General features: G+C 37.2%; 1 protein-coding gene across 3 annotated transcripts in view; it reads left to right on the forward strand.

Moving 5' to 3' along the window:
- FANCI (FA complementation group I) overlaps window positions 1–17,817 on the forward strand; it is a 122,528-nt gene that overhangs the window by 48,852 nt on the left and 55,859 nt on the right. For all 3 annotated transcript variants that reach the window (XM_058542426.1, XM_058542424.1, XM_058542425.1), the window contains exons 10-14: window positions 513–639; window positions 5,472–5,564; window positions 6,217–6,353; window positions 11,013–11,193; window positions 12,884–12,971. In XM_058542426.1, coding sequence (XP_058398409.1) covers window positions 513–639; window positions 5,472–5,564; window positions 6,217–6,353; window positions 11,013–11,193; window positions 12,884–12,971 — 626 coding nt within the window. The remainder of the gene's footprint in view (window positions 1–512; window positions 640–5,471; window positions 5,565–6,216; window positions 6,354–11,012; window positions 11,194–12,883; window positions 12,972–17,817) is intronic.

Genomic DNA, 17,817 nt, shown 5'->3' on the forward strand with positions numbered 1-17,817 from the left:
ACACCGCTTCTCCGGCCATGCTGAGGCTGCGTCCCACATACAGCAACTAGAAGGACGTGCAGCTATGACATACAACTATCTACTGGGGCTTTGGGGAAAAAAATAAATAAATAAAATTAAAAAAAAAAAAAAGAAAGAAAGAAATGGTCAACTGTGTCAAATCTGCTGAGGTGTTAATTAAGATGGGATTTGATTATTGGTTTTGGCAACACAGAGATCATTTGTAACCCTTGCAAGAATAGACAAATGGTATTGTGGGGGAGAGGAAGGGGATGAAGAAGCCTAATTGAACTGGGTTTAACTGGGAAGAGATAAAGAAGTGGAAATAATGACTATAGACAATTCTTTCAGAAAGTTTTGTAAAAAGGAGCGGAAAATGAGGCAGTAGAATTTGGACTTACTGCCTGCCTCCAGTGAACATGAGTTCAGCTTGAGTTGGTCTACTTGTTCATCTGTTCTACTGTTGTCTCGTGCTCAAACAATAGCTCATACCTTTCTGTTGAATCTTTTAGGCTGTTGGATCTTGTTACCGTGCCATCAGGTGAACTTCGTCATGTGGAAGGCACCATCATTCTACACATTGTGTTTGCCATCAAATTGGACTGTGAACTAGGCAGAGAACTCCTGAAACAGTTAAAGGTAGCATCAAACTCTTAAGGTGGTCCAGGATCTCTTTATGAAACAGGGATGTTTGAATCAAGCCTCTTTTATACTTTGAAAGTGGAAAATATATGATGTCACTACATTCTTAAGCAAGTTCCATTTTAAAACCATACCTTAAATGTTCTAAAGTTTAAAAAGAAAAAAAAAGATGACTATTCAGCAGGAAACTCAAAACTATCTTAACTCTGTCATCATCTTATGTGAGCGTAAACTTTGACCTCTCTTAACCGCATTTATGAATTGGGGATATTGCCTATCTCCAGTAGCATATTATGGGGTTTTGTGAAGCTGAGTCATTCATCATTAAATATTTGTGAAGTAGTATGATAAAAATTAGAAGTGTTTTGAACTCTTTTAAAGAAAAGTAGTATATAAAGGACCTATTTTTTCCTGCAATGTTTTATTTTGAAAATTTTAACCCACAGAAAAGTTGAAACACTATAGCATGATGAATACCCATGTACCCTTTACCTAGATTTCATCAGTTATTAAATACTTTGCCACATTTATTTACCTTATCTCACTTTATCTCTCTCATGTACATTATATTTTTTCTGAACCATTTAAAAGTAGAAATCATGACACTTCAATGCCTGAATACTTCCACATGAGTCTCTTAAGAATAAGGATTAGTGTCTGAAGCATCCAGCGCAGTTGTTTTGTCTCTCACATTATTGGATTTGTTCGATTGTTTCCTTGTGATTAGATTCAAGTTAAACATTTTTGGCAAGAATACTTGTAAGTGATGTTGTGTACTTTCTCTTGTAGGGGTCTGCAAATTTTCTATAAAGGGCCAGATACTATTTTAGGCTTTGCAAGCCATATGGTCTCTGTCACTCCTACTCAGCTCTACCATTGTAGCAAGAAGGCAGCCAGAGACAACACATAAACGAATGAGTGTGGTTGTGTACCAGTGACACTATATGGGCACTGAAATTTGAATTTTATGTAATTTTCTTGTGTCCTGAAATATTATTCTTCCTTTGATTTTTTTTCCCGCAACAATTTAAAAATATAAAAACCAGTCTTAGCTCGTGGACTGTTTGAAAATAGATGGTGGGCTGAATTTGGCCCACAGGCTGTAGTTTGCCAACCATTGTTCTATTGCATTAGATCACAAGGCTCATAGTATCAGGCTGTCCTAACTACTGTTGATGCTAAATCATTTGGTTAAGACTAAATGACCATCAGTTTTCTTTATTTGCAAGGATATATATTTCTTTTTGTAGTTAGAAATTAATTCATGGGATCATAATTTGAGATCATTGAAAATCTTTTTCCTCGGCCGTCTTTCACACAGTGGTTTTTGGTTTTCCATCTACTGATGATTCTTAACCTAACTCAGTAATTATACTGACAGTTGCAAAATGATAGAACTAAAATTAGAAAATTTTATTTCTATTATTCCTTCTGCATTGTTAGCTGGCTTTCTTCTATAAAAAGAGCCTCCCCTCTCCCTGTTTTTTTGAATATCGTTATGTACCCATGAACCTTCTTTTTTTTTTTTTTTTTTGTGAAGAAGATCAGCCCTGAGCTAACATCCATGCTAATCCTCCTCTTTTTTTCTTTTTGCTGAGGAAGACCAGCTCTGAGTTAACATCTATTGCCAATCCTCCTCCTTTTTTCCCCAAAGCTGCAATAGATAGTTGTACGTCATAGTTGCACATCCTTCTAGTTGCTGTATGTGGGACGTGGCCTCAGCATGGCCAGAGAAACAGTGCGTCGGTGTGCGCCCGGGATCTGAACCTGGGCCGCCAGTAGCGGAGCGCGTGCACTTAACCGCTAAGCCACAGGGCTGGCCCCCCATGAAACTTTTTTTTTTTTAATTTTATTTTTTTTTATTTATTTCTTTTTCCCCAAAGCCCCAGTAGATAGTTCTACGTCGTAGTTGCACATCTTTCTAGTTGCTGTATGTGGGACACGGCCTCAGCATGGCCGGATAAGCGGTACGTCGGTGCGCGCCCGGGATCCGAACCCGGGCCGCCAGCAGCAGAGCGCGAGCACTTAACCCCTAAGCCACAGGGCCGGCCCCGCCCATGAACCTTTTTTAATTCAGTGTACTCATTATGCATTACTCAAAGCGATCCATATTTGGCCACTTGGATCCTTCAAGTTGGCTTATGTGTCCTTCTGAGATGCCCACTCGTCTTTGAGCACTTTTGTGGCATAAGCTATCCAAGGCTCACTTTGTATCTTCCTTGCCCTATCCTGGTATCAGCCATTTCTCCAAGGAGCCCTGGGTCCCTTTTGTAGGAAAGAATTTTTAAACACCGTGATGTGTGAATTAGATTTTAAAGCTCCTTTATCTTCTCTGTATCTGTTCACTCTTCTTTTTATTTAGGTTATACTAGCTGTATTATTGGTCTTTTCAAAGAACCAGCATTGTATTTTTTGATTTGCTCCCCTCTTATGTTTGTTTGTTGGTTTTCTGTTTTATTCATCTTTGATTTTATATTTATTCCTTTTTTTATTTTGTTTCTTGGGTATTTTTTCTTTTAGGCCTCAAAGACCTGTTTTTTAAACTTTATTGAGGTATAATTTACATAACATAAAATTCACCCTTTTTTTTTTTTTTAATTTTATTTATTTATTTTTTCCCCCAAAGCCCCCGTAGATAGTTGTATGTCATAGCTGCATATCCTTCTAGTTGCTGTATGTGGGACGTGGCCTCAGCATGGCCGGAGAAGCAGTGCGTTGGTGTGTGCCTGGGATCCGAACCCGGGCCGCCAGCAGCGGAGTGCGCGCACTTAACCACTAATCCACGGGGCCAGCCCCTAAAATTCACCCATTTTAAGCGTATAATTCAGTGATTTTTTTCATAAGTTTACCTAGTTGTGCAACCATCACCATAATCCAGTTGTAAAACATTTTAATCACCCTATAAGATCCTTCATGCCCATTTACTGTTAATCCATGTTCCCAGCACCAGCTCTAGGCAACCACTGATATACTTTCTGTCCCTGTAGGTTTACCTTTCCTAGACATTTCATATAAATGAAATCATACAATGTTTGATCTTTTCTGTGTGGCTTGTTTCATTTAGCATAATGTTTTCAAGGTTCATCCATGATGTAGCATGTATCAGTATTTCATTCCTTTTTATTGTTCAATAGTATTCCATCGTATGGATATATTAATTTGTTTAGCTATTCACCAGTTGATGGACATTTGAGTTGTTTCCACTTTTGGGCTATTATGAATAATGCTGGTATGAACAGTCACATGCAAGTCTTTGTGTGGACGTGTTTTCATTTCTCTTGGATAGATACCTATGAATGGAATTTCTGGGTTGTGTGATAAATTTGTTTACATTTTTAAGAAACTACTGAACTGTTCTCCACAGTGGCTATATTATTTTACAGTCACACCAGCACTGTATGAGGGTTCCTGTTTCTCCACATCCGGGCCAACATTTGTTATTATCTTTTTTTGTTATATCTATTCTATATATATATATTTTTTTGTTTTTGAGGAAGATTGGCCCTGTGCTAACATTTGTTGCCAATCTTCCTCTTTTTTATTCTTTTTTCTCCCCAAAGCCCCGGTACATAGTTGTGTATCATAGTTGTAGAGTTGCAGCTCTTCTGTGTGGGACGCCACCTCAGCATGGCTTGAACAGTGGTGAGTAAGTCCATGCCCAGGATCCTAACTGGTGAGCCCTGGGCCGCTGAAGCAGAACACATGAACCTAATTGCTAGAGATCTTTTAGGCAGACAGAGATACTGTGTGAAACAGTATCTCATTGAGGTTTTACTTTGCAATTCCTTAGTGACTGATGATAATTGAGCATCTTTTCAGGTGTTTTTTAGCTGTTCTGATATCTTCTTTGGTGAAATGTCTATTCAGATCTTTTGCCCACTTTTTTTTTTTTTTTTTTTTTTTTTTTTTTGTGAGGAGATCAGCCCTGAGCTAACATCCGCCAATCCTCCTCTTTTTTCGCTGAGGAAGACGGCCCTGGGCTAACATTGGTGCCCATCTTCCTCCACTTTATATGGGACGCCGCCACAGCATGGCTTACCAAGCAGTGCGTCGGTGCGCGCCCGGGATCCGAACCAGCGAACCCCGGGCCGCCACGGCGGAGCGCGCGCACTTAACCGCTTGCGCCACCGGGCCGGCCCCCTTTTGCCCACTTTTTGATTGCATCTCTTACTGAGTTTTAAGAATTGTTTGTGGGGGCCGGCCCGGTGGTATAGTGGTTAAGTTCACGTGCTCCGCTTCAGTGGCCCAGGGATCGCAGGATCGAATCCTGGTTGCAGACCTTCACACTGTTCATCAAGCCATGCTGTGGCAGCATCCCACATACAAAATAGAGGAAGATGGGTACAGATCTTAGCTCAGAGCCAATCTTCCTCAGAAAAAAGAAGATTGGCAACAGATGTTAGCTCAGGGCCAATCTTCCTCACCAAAGAAAAGAGAATTCTTTCTATGTTCTGGGTACAAGTCCTTTATTATGTATATAATTAGCAAATATCCCATTCTGTGGCTTGTCTTTTCATTTTGTTAATGATGTCTTTTAGTACAAAAGTTTTGAATTTTAATGAGGTCCAATTGATCAATTTTTTCTTATATAAATTATGCTTTTGGTATTGTATCTAAGAAATCTAGGCAAAGAACACATAGCAGAAAATCTTCAAGACCTTAGGGAAAATCCAAGGTCTTGACATTTTCTGCTTTGTGTTCTTTTAAAAGTTTTATGGTTTAATAGCTCTTACATTTAGGTTTCTGATTCATTTAAGGACCTTTTTAAGTAGGCTATGTAATACTTTTAAGATGTAAGTAATGACTCCTTTTTGGTTTGTCTGTGCCAGGCAGGACAGCAAGGAGATTTCAGTAATAATATATGTCCCTTCAGCATTGCCCTCCTGCTCTCTGTAACAAGAATACCAAGATTTGAGGAACAGGTATTTATTGACTTTTTTGTTCTTTCTGTAGTTGATAAGGAGTACAAGAGCCTATTTTTTTATTATCCTTTCCTAAACAATTCCACCCCCATCCTGCCAGCAGCAGATTCCTCTATAAGACATGTAGGTCCACACTGTTCTCTGGGGACTGCTTGAAGACTTCTCCAGGTAGTTGGTTTATACCTCTATTTCCTATTCTGTGGTAAGCGGGGTGGTGAGGCAAGAATGAGAGTGGAAACATATCACACAGTCCAAATAGCAAGAATGGGAAGTTTTGCTGGGTATTCACCAGCAGTTTTAATATGTTGTAGCTTTCCAAGTAATTGTCCCTGCTTGAGATGAAATTAATGAGAATAGGTTTGTTGCAAGGATGAAAATATAAAATCATTTACCTGTTTTTGTTGTATGTGTTCCCTGGTTGTGGGTAATGTTAGTATTGATTTTTAGACCTTTTTCTCTCCTAAGGAAGGCTTGTCTTTGACTGTTTTAAGTTCCCACTGAAAGTCATAATTTTTGTATCATACTCATCTAGTGAAGCAGTTGTCGTAGGGATATGAGTGTATGGCAGCAAGTAGGAACAGTTACAGGGTTAAGATTTCATAGCATGAGCTATTTTTTTTGCTTCATTTTCCTATTTCTTTCATTATATTAGGTGTTTGATCTTTTAAAGACTTTGGTTATAAAAAGCTTTAAGGATCTTCAGCTTCTTCAAGGCTCAAAATTTCTTCAGAATCTAGTCCCTCATAGATCTTGTGTTTCAACCATGATCTTGGAAGTGGTAAAGAATAGGTGAGTTTGTGAATCATACCCTAGTAGGTTCATAAGGTATTTAGTGTTAGAAAATGCAACATGGTACCATACTTTATGGCTTATCAGAGAAAACTGATGACTACAGCTGTTGACTTCACATGTCAAGGTTTAATCCCTTAAAATTGGATCAAGCAAGCTTTTCCTGTATCAAAAGGTCCTTAAATACCAAGACCTGATTTCCTGGCCACCTTGATAGCAACAATACAAAACTGAAGTAGATACCTTTGCTCCTTTCATGATATTATACCTCTTTATTGGCCTGAGTCTTCACTGACTTTTTAGGTAAGTAAAAAAAACATTAAAAGTTTTGTTTACTTTATCTGTTGAAGTTTGGGGCTGATGGATGGAATTGAATTAGCAGTTTTAGACAGTTGATTAGCAGTTTAGACAATCCATTTTAAACCAGACTTTGAAAAGACTGGTAACCATCCTGGTTGTTATTTTAATTTGAGAATATACATTGGCTGTTGTAACTGTCTTTACTGTGTCATGTTTTCTTTGTGGATTAAATATATTTTAAAGCTTTATAATTTAAGCCATAATTTAGGGTTGATCTCATTCCAGATCTGGGAATTCTGATTTAGATTGAATTTACATGAGGTTGGCATATGAGGCAAATTTGAGCCTAGAACCCATGTTTCTGAGTGGTTTACCCATTAGGCTTTAAAGCTCTTTTATCTTTCCTGTGTCTGGTTATTCTTCTTTTTCCTAAGATTTATAGTTGTATCTCCAGTATTCTTGCAACCGAGTCTCTTCAAGTGGGGCTAAAGAAACAGGCATTAGCTAACTAGAAAATTCCTGGAAAGCAGCCCTTCTCCTAGAAGTCCCAATCAGCTATAGGAACTGGATGCATCTCCTTCTATAATTAGGCTGGGGTGGGCAGTTTCAACCAGGTAGAACCAGACCTTACTGAGGAGGGATTTGGATAGCATTACTAGACCCCCTAGAATAACCGGCTGGTTTTTTATACATGCTTGCCCCAGTCAGTTAATTAACCTCTAAATAATGCATCCTACATTTTATGTGATTGAATTTTTGGACCCCTCTTATTGCATATTTGGTGTATTTTATTGTATTTAGACTTAGATTTGCCTGTTACTGTCTAGAGTTAATTAGTAGAATAATTAGTAGAGTTAATTTCTGCTGTAAAACGATATACTCCTGAAAAACCTTCTGTTCTGAAAAATTACACTCTAAAAATAACAGGACCAGTGGGTAAAATAGGGTCTAGCAGCCTTAAAACATATTTGACTTTGTAACCAGAGCGTTAAGATATATTCTTTTTTTTTAATTGAAGTATAGTTGACATATTACATTCTATTAGTTTCAAGTGTACAACATAATGATTTGATATTTATGTGTATATATATATATTTTTTTTTTGAGGAAGATTAGCCCTGAGCTAACATCTATTGCCAATACTCCCCTTTTTTCTTTATCCCCTCCTCCCCCCCCCCCTTTTTTTTTTTTGCTGAGGAAGATTGACCCTGGGCTAACATCCATGCCCCTCTTCCTCTACTTTATATGGGATGCTGCCACAGCATGGCTTGATAAGTGGTGTGTAAGTCCATGCCTGGGATCCAAACCTGCAAACCCCGAGCTGCCGAAGTGGAGCACGTGAACTTAACCGCTGTGCCACCAGGCTGGCCCCTGATATTTGTATATATTGTGAAATGATCACCACAACAGTTCTCGTTAACATCTGTTGTATTTTTAATATAAGAGTTCTACTACAGTAAATATAGGACTTTACCTTAAACAACAAGTTGAGGTAACCGGGAAAGGGACAGTAAGGGAGTATTGAGGCTGAATTATGGAGACTAGGACAAAATGCAAAAATATTGTGAGAACCACACAATAAGCACTTGACAGATAATTGATATGCACGTGGCCTCAGCCAAGAGGAAGAAAACGGGGTAATGGACATCATGAACAGTACCGTATTCCTCCATGGTTTGCTGTGTTCAGCTCTGTTGACATATTTTATGTTTACCTGCAGAAACTTGGAGGTGCAAAACATTAATGTACTAGGAAAAAATCACCTGTGAACCAATACAACTTCCAGGTTATACTTACTCCTTTATTTAGCAATCGTATATGAGCTCTTTCATACAGGTAGACATTCTGTAGCAAACTGACTATAACTGTCTCTTCTCTCCAAGCTGAGAACCTTAATGCACACACTATTTCTCTACTTCCTTATTAAGATTATTATTAACAAACAACACTTACTTAGACTGTGTAATAGATTTTACTGGTTTCTTTGTTTACTGCTATCTTTTGAATCTCATATTTTTTCTTTTAGAAATATGCCATAAGTATGTAGTTTTTGCAGCAGTGCTTTCTGATATGGTTTGTGGATAGTGAACTTTCTGAATATTTTCATATCTGAAGATGTCTTTATTTTTCCCTCTCACCTGAACAATAGTTTGACCAAGTATAAAAATCTGATATAAGATTTATAACCATTTTTCATTGTCTTTGTGCATCTAGAGTTACTGATGAAAAGTGTGATGATTATCTGATTCTTTGTATGGTAGATAATCTGCTATTTTCTTCATGGGAACTTTCAACACTTTATTTTTATCCTTGATATTCTGAAATTTAACACAGTTTATGTTTATGTAGGTTCCTTTTTAATTCATTCCTGCTTATACTTAGTGTGCCCTTTCACTGTAAGAATTCATGTCTTTTCTAAGCTCTGTAATTTTATTTTCTTTGAGTAATCCATCCCCTTTTTCTCTCTGTTCTCTGCTATTGTTGAAATTTCTTGATCTGTGTGCCATATCTCTTAATTTTTCTTTCTTGCTTTTCATATTTTTGTCTTTTTGTATGAAGTTCTACAAAAATCCCTCAGCTCTCTCTTCTCATTAATTTGTTCTTCAGCTTTGTCCATTTTACCCTTAGGTCCATCTATTGAGTTTTTCACTCTAGCTGCCATGTTTTTCATTTCCAAAGTTTCCAGTTGGTTCTTTTTTTCATAACAGTCTGTTTTTTGTTTCATGCTACAATCTTTCTTTTTTCTCTGAGGATATTCATTAGACTTTTAAAATCTCCTCCTATTTGTTCCATTAACCTTTCCCTTAGGTATTAGTTCTCTTTGTTGAGTTTGGTGCTTCTCTTTCAAGGTGGTATTTCTTTCTTGTATTCGGTGGTTATTGGTTGTCTCCTTATTATTGTTTTTGATGCTCCTCATCAGTTTGTCTGAGAGTGCCATATCTATTTAACACAATCTACCTCTGTGATTTGAGGATAGTGGTAGGATGTGCCAAGGGCTAATCTTCTAGGTGTGGGGCCTCCCTATTCCTCCAGCATGTTGTCATCCTCTCAGAGTGCTACTCTGCCTCTCAGGCCCAAGCTCCTCTACTCACAGATCCCATCTAAGAGCAGGCCTCATTGTTGTTCACTTCTTGGCATAAACTGGGGGTGCAGTGGGGCCTTGGAGAAGAAGGTAGAGAAGGATGCTGTGTACCAAACTGTTCATGCTGGGGTATCCCAACCAGTCACCACAAAAGTTGTCCCAGGGTTCTTTCCAGTTCCCAGGATATCTGCCCTTGGTATCTGCTTTTGGAGCTACCCCTTGATTTTCCACTATGTGGTCTGTGACTTCCTCTTTCATTCTTATATTCCTTTCACTTTTTAAGGATTCTTCGCAATTTCTAGTCAGCCTAAAACACCTCTTATTTTTTCACATTATTATGGATTGTATATATACACCATATATGGACGCATACACACACAGATGTGTGTATCTTTTCTGTCATTTGTAGGTATTTGGGGTGGGAAGAATGGAGCATGTGCTCAGTCTATATTCTTGATCCCAGATCTCCAGAGTGGGAATATTATTAAAATCTGCTGAAATGCTATGAAAATCTATTCACCGCTGTCTCCTTCATTCTTTGGTGCTGCATTATAATTTGTTGCTGTTTAGCAGGTGGATATAATGATATAAAGGTTATTATGTGTAGCACTTCTGCTATTTTGGGTAGCATTAAGTGCTATAAAATCACCAAGGATTCTACTGCTTTACAAAAGGTTATTGTAATTTTAGCTCATGCTTTTGAAACTAGGTCATTCATCAATTCATACTATAGATATGAATATGATATAAATATGAACATATGAATATAAGTATTCCTACTATAAATATTTACTGAGTGCCTTCTATATGCCAACCTTGAGCTAGGCTATATGGGTAAAAATATGACTACGTTATGGTCTCTACCATAAAGAATCTCAATCTAGGGAGGGAGGCAAACTTGTAAGCATATATGTAAGTGTTGTTAGTGTCATGGGGGCAATAGAAGCAGCAGCAAGAAACTTCTAGTCATGAAATCTTGGATGGAAATCTCTAATGGTCAGTATATTGAAATAGTCTGTTTTTTCTGTATATCTTTGAATATTCAGTAGTTTCTGGATTTCCCCAGTGTTCTATCTGTCAGTGGAGATTGCTGGCTACCATTCCCATTACTGTACATCCAAGAATTCAGAATTCTGCCAGATAAGGATGCATAAAAAGAAAAAGTTCATGTGAAGGTTATGCAGGTCAAGTTTGGGAAATGTGTAACACGACAATGAGTATAAAGGTATGGTATCTGACTAAGTTTTTCTTTTTAACTAAGCTTTGTTTTCTTGCAGTGTTCATAGTTGGGATCATGTTACTCAGGGCCTGGTGGAACTTGGCTTCATTTTAATGGATTCATATGGGCCAAAGAAGATTTTTGATGGAAAAACTATTGAAACCAGTTCAGGTCTTTCTAGAATGCCAAACCAGCAAGCATGTAAGCTGGGAGCTAATATCCTGTTGGAAACTTTTAAGGTGAGGCTCTAGTTTGGCAACCATTTCCTAATTTTGTTAAATTATATCATAAATAGGGCATGACGTTTGCCTGGGAGTTTGGGGGACAAGGAGATTTGAGTATGTAAGCAGTTTCTGGGAACAGAGATTGGGATAGTAATTAAAACATTATGAATCCAGTTTGATGGCATACTTTCTTATCTTTTATTTATATGAGTTTTTTACTTATTCTAATTTCTGTTCTTTCTGACTGTTTCTTAGAAGTTTGAATATAAGTTAGCTTTCCCATGATTTCCTCTTCTTCCTCCAGCAGTAAATCTTATGTTTTTTTTTTTTTAATGCTATTCCCTTATCCAAAAAATAATCTTTTAGGTCACTATAATACATCAAGCTTGAAGAATCATGCTTATTGGTTCATTGTTTTTGAGGAACCCCAAATGGGGAATTTACATTTTTTTAATTCACTGCCATATTATGACTGTCATCTCAATCTTAATGTCTGAAACAGCTTTCAAAAATTCATTTCTTTTTCGGGGCTGGCGCGGTAGCATAGTGGTTAAGTTCAGCGTGCTTCGCTTGGGCAGCCTGAGGTTTGCAGGTTTGGATCCTGCACCGCCCATCAAGCCATGCTGTGATGGCAACCCACATACAAAATAGAGGAAGGTGGGGACAGATGTTGTTAGTTCAGGGCTAATCTTCCTCACCAAAAAAAAAAAAAAAAACACGTTGTTTTCAAGTAAAAAAAAAGCTAGATCATTGAGGCTAAACAACTTTGCTATGCTAGTGATTCCTCTAAGTCATCTTCTTGACATTTAATTGTTTGAGGTAGCTACACGCCAAAAGCATCTGCTGAAAATGTTACTGGAGACTAATTTAAATGTAAATCTAGTGTTCTGATCCATAACTATAAAGTGAATGCCATGTGATAGTCCTTGAGCATTGTAAGTTTGTTAGGTGACATAAATGACTCTCCTTAACAGTAATCTGATTAAAAACATTCTTAGAATAAGAGAGTTTAATAGCTTTTGTTTTAAATTAATCTTTTTTAAAACTAGGAAGGTGCCATTTGATTTCACACAGATGTTTGCTTTGTCAAAGCATCTGTAGAGCATATAATTGACTACTAATAATCTGACTGTTAGTCTGTGATCTGAAAAAACTTAGTCTATACCTCAAAGTAATCAAATTCAGGTAAGAATTTTAACTAAAATTCAAGTGAAAATTCAAAACAAGCCTTCTTTTAGGCAACTGCTGTGCTTTTAGAAATTGAGGAAGGGGTTGGTGAAGATTTTTTAGGTTTCCTGAAATTTTCATAGGCTTTTAAATTTTGAAATAAAAGTTATGCGTACTGTCAGAAATATTGATATTGGCGTGTAATGAATACCTAAGTAGAATTATTCCTATTTGATGTCGGACCTTTTATGTAGCAGTACTTTCATGTGATCTCTCTTTTAGGCTAATGAACATGGTAGTTTGCCTTGCTAAAGAATCATCTGAATGAGGGTATCATATCATATCTGAGGGTATCTGAATCATACAGAATGAAGGTAGAGTTGAGTGATTCTGTCTTTCCAGATGATTCACATTATATTTGTCTTTGAAATAAACAGTCGAGTTTTACCCATATCCAAATTCTGCCTAACATGCATTGATGCAGTTGCAAGCTGAAGGTTACCAAGGAATATTTTACTGGTTCTTCTGTTCTTTTTAGATCCATGAGATGATCAGACAAGAAATTCTGGAGCAAGTCCTCAACAGGGTTGTTACCAGAGCATCCTCTCCCATCAGTCATTTCTTAGGTATTGAACTTTGAAAGGGTGGATAAAGTTCTCAGGAATATTTTCATTTAAATGTCATGTTTTGGTCCTGGAAAAAAAAAAAACTTTAACAATGCAGTAGTTTAATGCAATATCTTTGATTATGATGCCAGTAAAACGTAAGTCCATTTATATTGTCTGTGGTTATCAAGAAGGAAAGGAGCATATAATTAACGAGTGAAACTTCTGTTTTGCATCAACTTTCTCTCTCTCTTTTGTTTTAATACTCCTCAAATGAGTGCTTTCCTGCTGCTGCCACTCATTAACCTCCCATTCTCTTAAACCTTGACATTCTGACTTCAGTGCTCATCTCTTTGGTGACCTCTGAATTTGCTGTTTTAACACTCATCTCCTAATGCCTAAATCCACTGGGCTTTTTTTAGTCGCCAACTTTCTTAATTTCTCCGTCATTCAACACTGTTTACAACTCCCCTGAAACTTTCTTAGATAGATTCTGTGATAACTGTAATCGTTTGCTTCTTATCCTGCCTGTGATCAGTTTTTCTCTTTCTCCTTTAGTGCTTCCTTTTCTTTCTTCTACCCTTTAATGTCGGAGTTTTGCAAGGTTCGGTACCTGACGCTTTATTCTCCTTTTTTTCTTTCTTTACAGCTTTATTGAGGTAGAATTGAAGTACAATAATCTCCACATACTTAAAGTATTTAACAGTTTGATGACTTTTGACATGTGTATACACCTGTGAAACCACCCCCACCGTCAAGATGAACGTATCTGTCACCCACAGATGTTTCCTGCTGCCTCTCTGTAATCTGTTCCTTCATCCCTCTCTTCCTCTCCATCTGCCATCTCCAGTCTGGTCTGCTTTCTGTCACTATAAATTAAATGCTATTTTTGGAATTTTATATAAATGGAATCCTACTGCATGCACTCCTTTTTTTGTCTGGCTTCTTTCACTCAGCATAATTCTTTTGAGATTTTTCCATGGTTGTTGTGTATATCAATAGTTTGTTCCTTTTTATTGTTAGTATTACATGATATGGATGTAGCTGCAATTTGTTTATCCATTCACCTGTTGACAGGTTGACAGGTTTCCACTTTTGGGCTATCTCAAGTAAAGCTGCTATGAACATTCATGTATACGTCTTTCTGAGGACATATGCTTTCATTTCTCTTAGGAAAACACCTAGTAGTGGAATGGGTACATCATATGGTAGGTGTATGTTTAATGGTTTAAGAAACTTCCAGACTGTTTTCCAAAGTGGTTGTACCATTTTACATTCCTACCAGCAGCATTTCTAGCTGCTTCACATTGTGACCAATACTTGGTATGGTCAGTCTTTTTAATTTTAGTCATTCTAATAGATACGTAACAGGCTCTCATCATGGTTTTCATTTGCATTTCCCCAGTGACGAATGATCTTCAACATTTGTCATGTTTATTTGATATCTGTATATCATATTTGGTCAAATGTCCGTTAAATCTTTTGTCCTTTTTTAAAAATTGAGTTGTTTGCCTTCTTATTACTGAGTATAGGAGTTCTTGATATATTCTAAGTTCAAGTCCTTTGTCAGATACATGTTTTGCAAATGTTTTTTCTCAGTGTGTGGTTTGACTTTTAATTTTTATAACAGTGTTTGAAAAACAAATATTTTTTCTATTAGCAATTCGTCAATTCCTTTTTATAGTTCCTGCTTTTTGTGTCATGTATGGAAAAATCTTTGCCAGACCCAAGGTCACTAAGATTTTTCTCTTATATTTTCTACTAGAAGCTTTATAGTTTTAGCTATAATACTTAGATCTATGATCTATTTTTGTTAAATTTTGTGCAAGTATACCTTGGATATATTGGAGGTTCAGTTCCAGACTGCTGCAATATAGCAGATATTGTAACAGAGTCACATGAATTTTTTGGTTTCCCAGGACATGTAAAAGTTACATTTACACTATACTGAAGTCTATTTAGTATGCAATAGCATTATGTATAAAAAAAATAATGTATATACCTTAATTAAAAAATACTTTATTGCTAAAAAAACCCGACATCCGAGCCTTCAGTGAGTCATAATCTTTTTGCTAGTGGAGGGTCTTGCCTCAGTGTTGATGGCTGCTGACTGATCAGGGTGGTGGTTGCTGAGGGTTGGGGTGGCTGTGGCAATTTCTTAAAATAAGACAACAGTGAAGTTTGCCACATCGATTGACTCGTCCTTTCATGAATGATTTCCCTGTAGCATGCAGTGTTGTTTGATAGCATTTTACCACAGTAGACCTTTCAAAATTGGAGTCAGTCCTCTTAAATCCTGCCACTGCTTTATCAAGTAAGTTTATGTAATATTCCAAATCCTTTGTTGTCATTTCAGCAGTCTTCATACCATCTTCACCAGGAGTAGGTTCCATCTCAAGAAACCACTTTCTTTGCTCATCCAGCAGAAACAACTCCTCATCCATTAAAGTTTTTTTTTTATTGACGTCATAATAGTTTATAACATTGTGAACTTGTAGTTGTACATTATTGTTTGTCAGCCACATATAGATGCATCCCTTCACCCCTTGTGCTCACCCTCCAACCCCCTTCCTCCTAGTAACCACCAGACTGTTCTCTCTGTCCGTGTGTTAATTTATCTTCCACATATGAGTGAAATCATGTGGTGTTTGTCTTTCTCTGTCTGACTTATTTCACTTAACATAATACCCTCCAGGTCCGCCTATGTTGTTGCAAATGGGAAGATTTTGTCCTTTTTTATGGCTGAGTAGTGTTCCATTGTATATATGTACCACATCTTCTTTATCCAGTCATCAGTCGAGGGACACTTAGATTGCTTCCACTTCTTGGCTATAGTGAATAATGCTGCAATGAACACAGGGCTGCATAAGCCTCTTTGGATTGTTGATTTCAGGTTCTTTGGATAGATACCCAGTAGTGGGATAGCTGGATGGTAAGGTATTTCTAATTTTTTGAGGAATCTCCATACTGTTTTCCATAGAGGCTGCACCAGTTTGCATCCCCACCAGCAGTGAATGAGGGTTTCCTTTTCTCCACAACCTCTTGAACATTTTTATTTTTTGTCTTGGTGAGTATAGCCATTCTAATTGGTATAAGGTAATATGTTAGTGTTGTTTTGATTTGCATTTCCCTGATGGTTAGTGATGTTGAACATCTTTGCATGTGCCTATTGGCCATCTGTATATCTTCCTCGGGAAAATGTCTTTTCATATCCTCTGCCCATTTTTTGATCGGGTTGTTTGTTTTTTTGTTGTTCAGTTGCATGAGTTCTTTATATATTACGGAGATTAACCCCTTGTCGCATATATGCTTTGCAAATACTTTTTCCCAGCTGGTGGGTTGTCTTCATTTTGATTCTGGTTTCATTTGCCTTGCAGAAGCAGCTCTTTAGTCTAATGAAGTCCCACTTGTTTATTTTTTTTGTTTGTTTCCCTTGTCCATGTAGACACGGAGTTCGAAAAGATCCCTATATGACCAGTGTCAAAGAGTGTACTGCCTGTATTTTCTTCCAGGAGTTTTATAGTTTCAAGTCTTACCTTCAAGTCTTTAATCCATTTTGAGTTAATTTTTGTGTATGGTAAAAGAAGATAGTCTACTTTCATTCTTTTCCATGTGGCTGTCCAGTTTTCCCAGCACCATTTATTGAAGAGACTTTCCTTTCTCCATCGTGTGTTCTTAGCTCCTTTGTCGAAGATTAGCTGTCTGTAGATGTGTGGTTTTATTTCTGGGCTTTCAGTGCTGTTCTATTGATCTGTGTGTCTGTTTTTGTACCAGTACCATGCTGTTTTAATTATTATAGCTTTGTAGTGTATTTTGAAGTCAGGGATTATGATGCCTCCAGCTTTGTTCTTTTTTCTCGGGATTGCTTTGGCTATTTGGGGTCTTTTCTTGCCCCATATGAATTTTAGTATTCTGTGTTCTATTTCTGTGAAGAATGTCCTTGGGATTCTGATTGGGATTGCATTGAATCTGTAGATTGCTTTAGGTATTATGGACATTTTAACTATGTTTATTCTTCGAATCCATTTGCATGGGATGTCTTTCCATTTCCTTATATCATCATTGATTTCTTTCAGTATTGTCTTACAGTTTTCATTGTATAGGTCTTTCACTTTCTTGATTAAATTTATTCCTAGATATTTTATTCTTTTTGTTGCAATTGTAGATGGGATTGTCTTCTTGAGTTCTCTTTCCGTTAGTTCGTTATTAGAGTATAGAAATGCAACTGATTTTTGTAAGTTGATTTTGTGCCCTGCCACTTTGCTGTAGTTGTTGATTATTTGTAATAGTTTTCTGATGGATTCTTTAGACTTTTCTATATATAAAATCATGTCGTCTGCACACAGCGAGAGTTTCACTTCTTCGTTGCCTGTTTGGATTCCTTTTTCTTGCCAAAACCTCCAGTACTGTTACATAAGAGTGGCGAGAGAGGGCACCCTTGTCTTGTTCCTGTTGAGTATGTTGTTGGCTGTGGGTTTGTCATATATGGCCTTTATTATGTTGAGGTACTTTCCTTCTATACCCATTTTGTTTAGAGTTTTTATCATAAATGGATGTTGTATCTTGTCATATGCCTTCTCTGCATCTATTGAGATGATCATGTGGTTTTTATTCCTTATTTTGTTAATGTGTATCACATAGATTGATTTACAGATGTTGAACCATCCCTGCATCCCTGGTATAAATCCCACTTGATCACGGTGTATGATCTTTTTAATGTATTGCTGTACTCGGTTTGCCAGTATTTTCTTAAGGATTTTTGCATCTATGTTCATCAGCGATACTGGCCTGTAATTTTCCTTCTTTGTATTGTCCTTGTCTGGCTTTGGAATCAGGGTGATGTTGGCCTCATAAAATGTGTTAGGAA

This window comes from Diceros bicornis, chromosome 5, assembly GCF_020826845.1.
Source record: "Diceros bicornis minor isolate mBicDic1 chromosome 5, mDicBic1.mat.cur, whole genome shotgun sequence".
Classification (NCBI taxonomy): domain Eukaryota; kingdom Metazoa; phylum Chordata; class Mammalia; order Perissodactyla; family Rhinocerotidae; genus Diceros; species Diceros bicornis.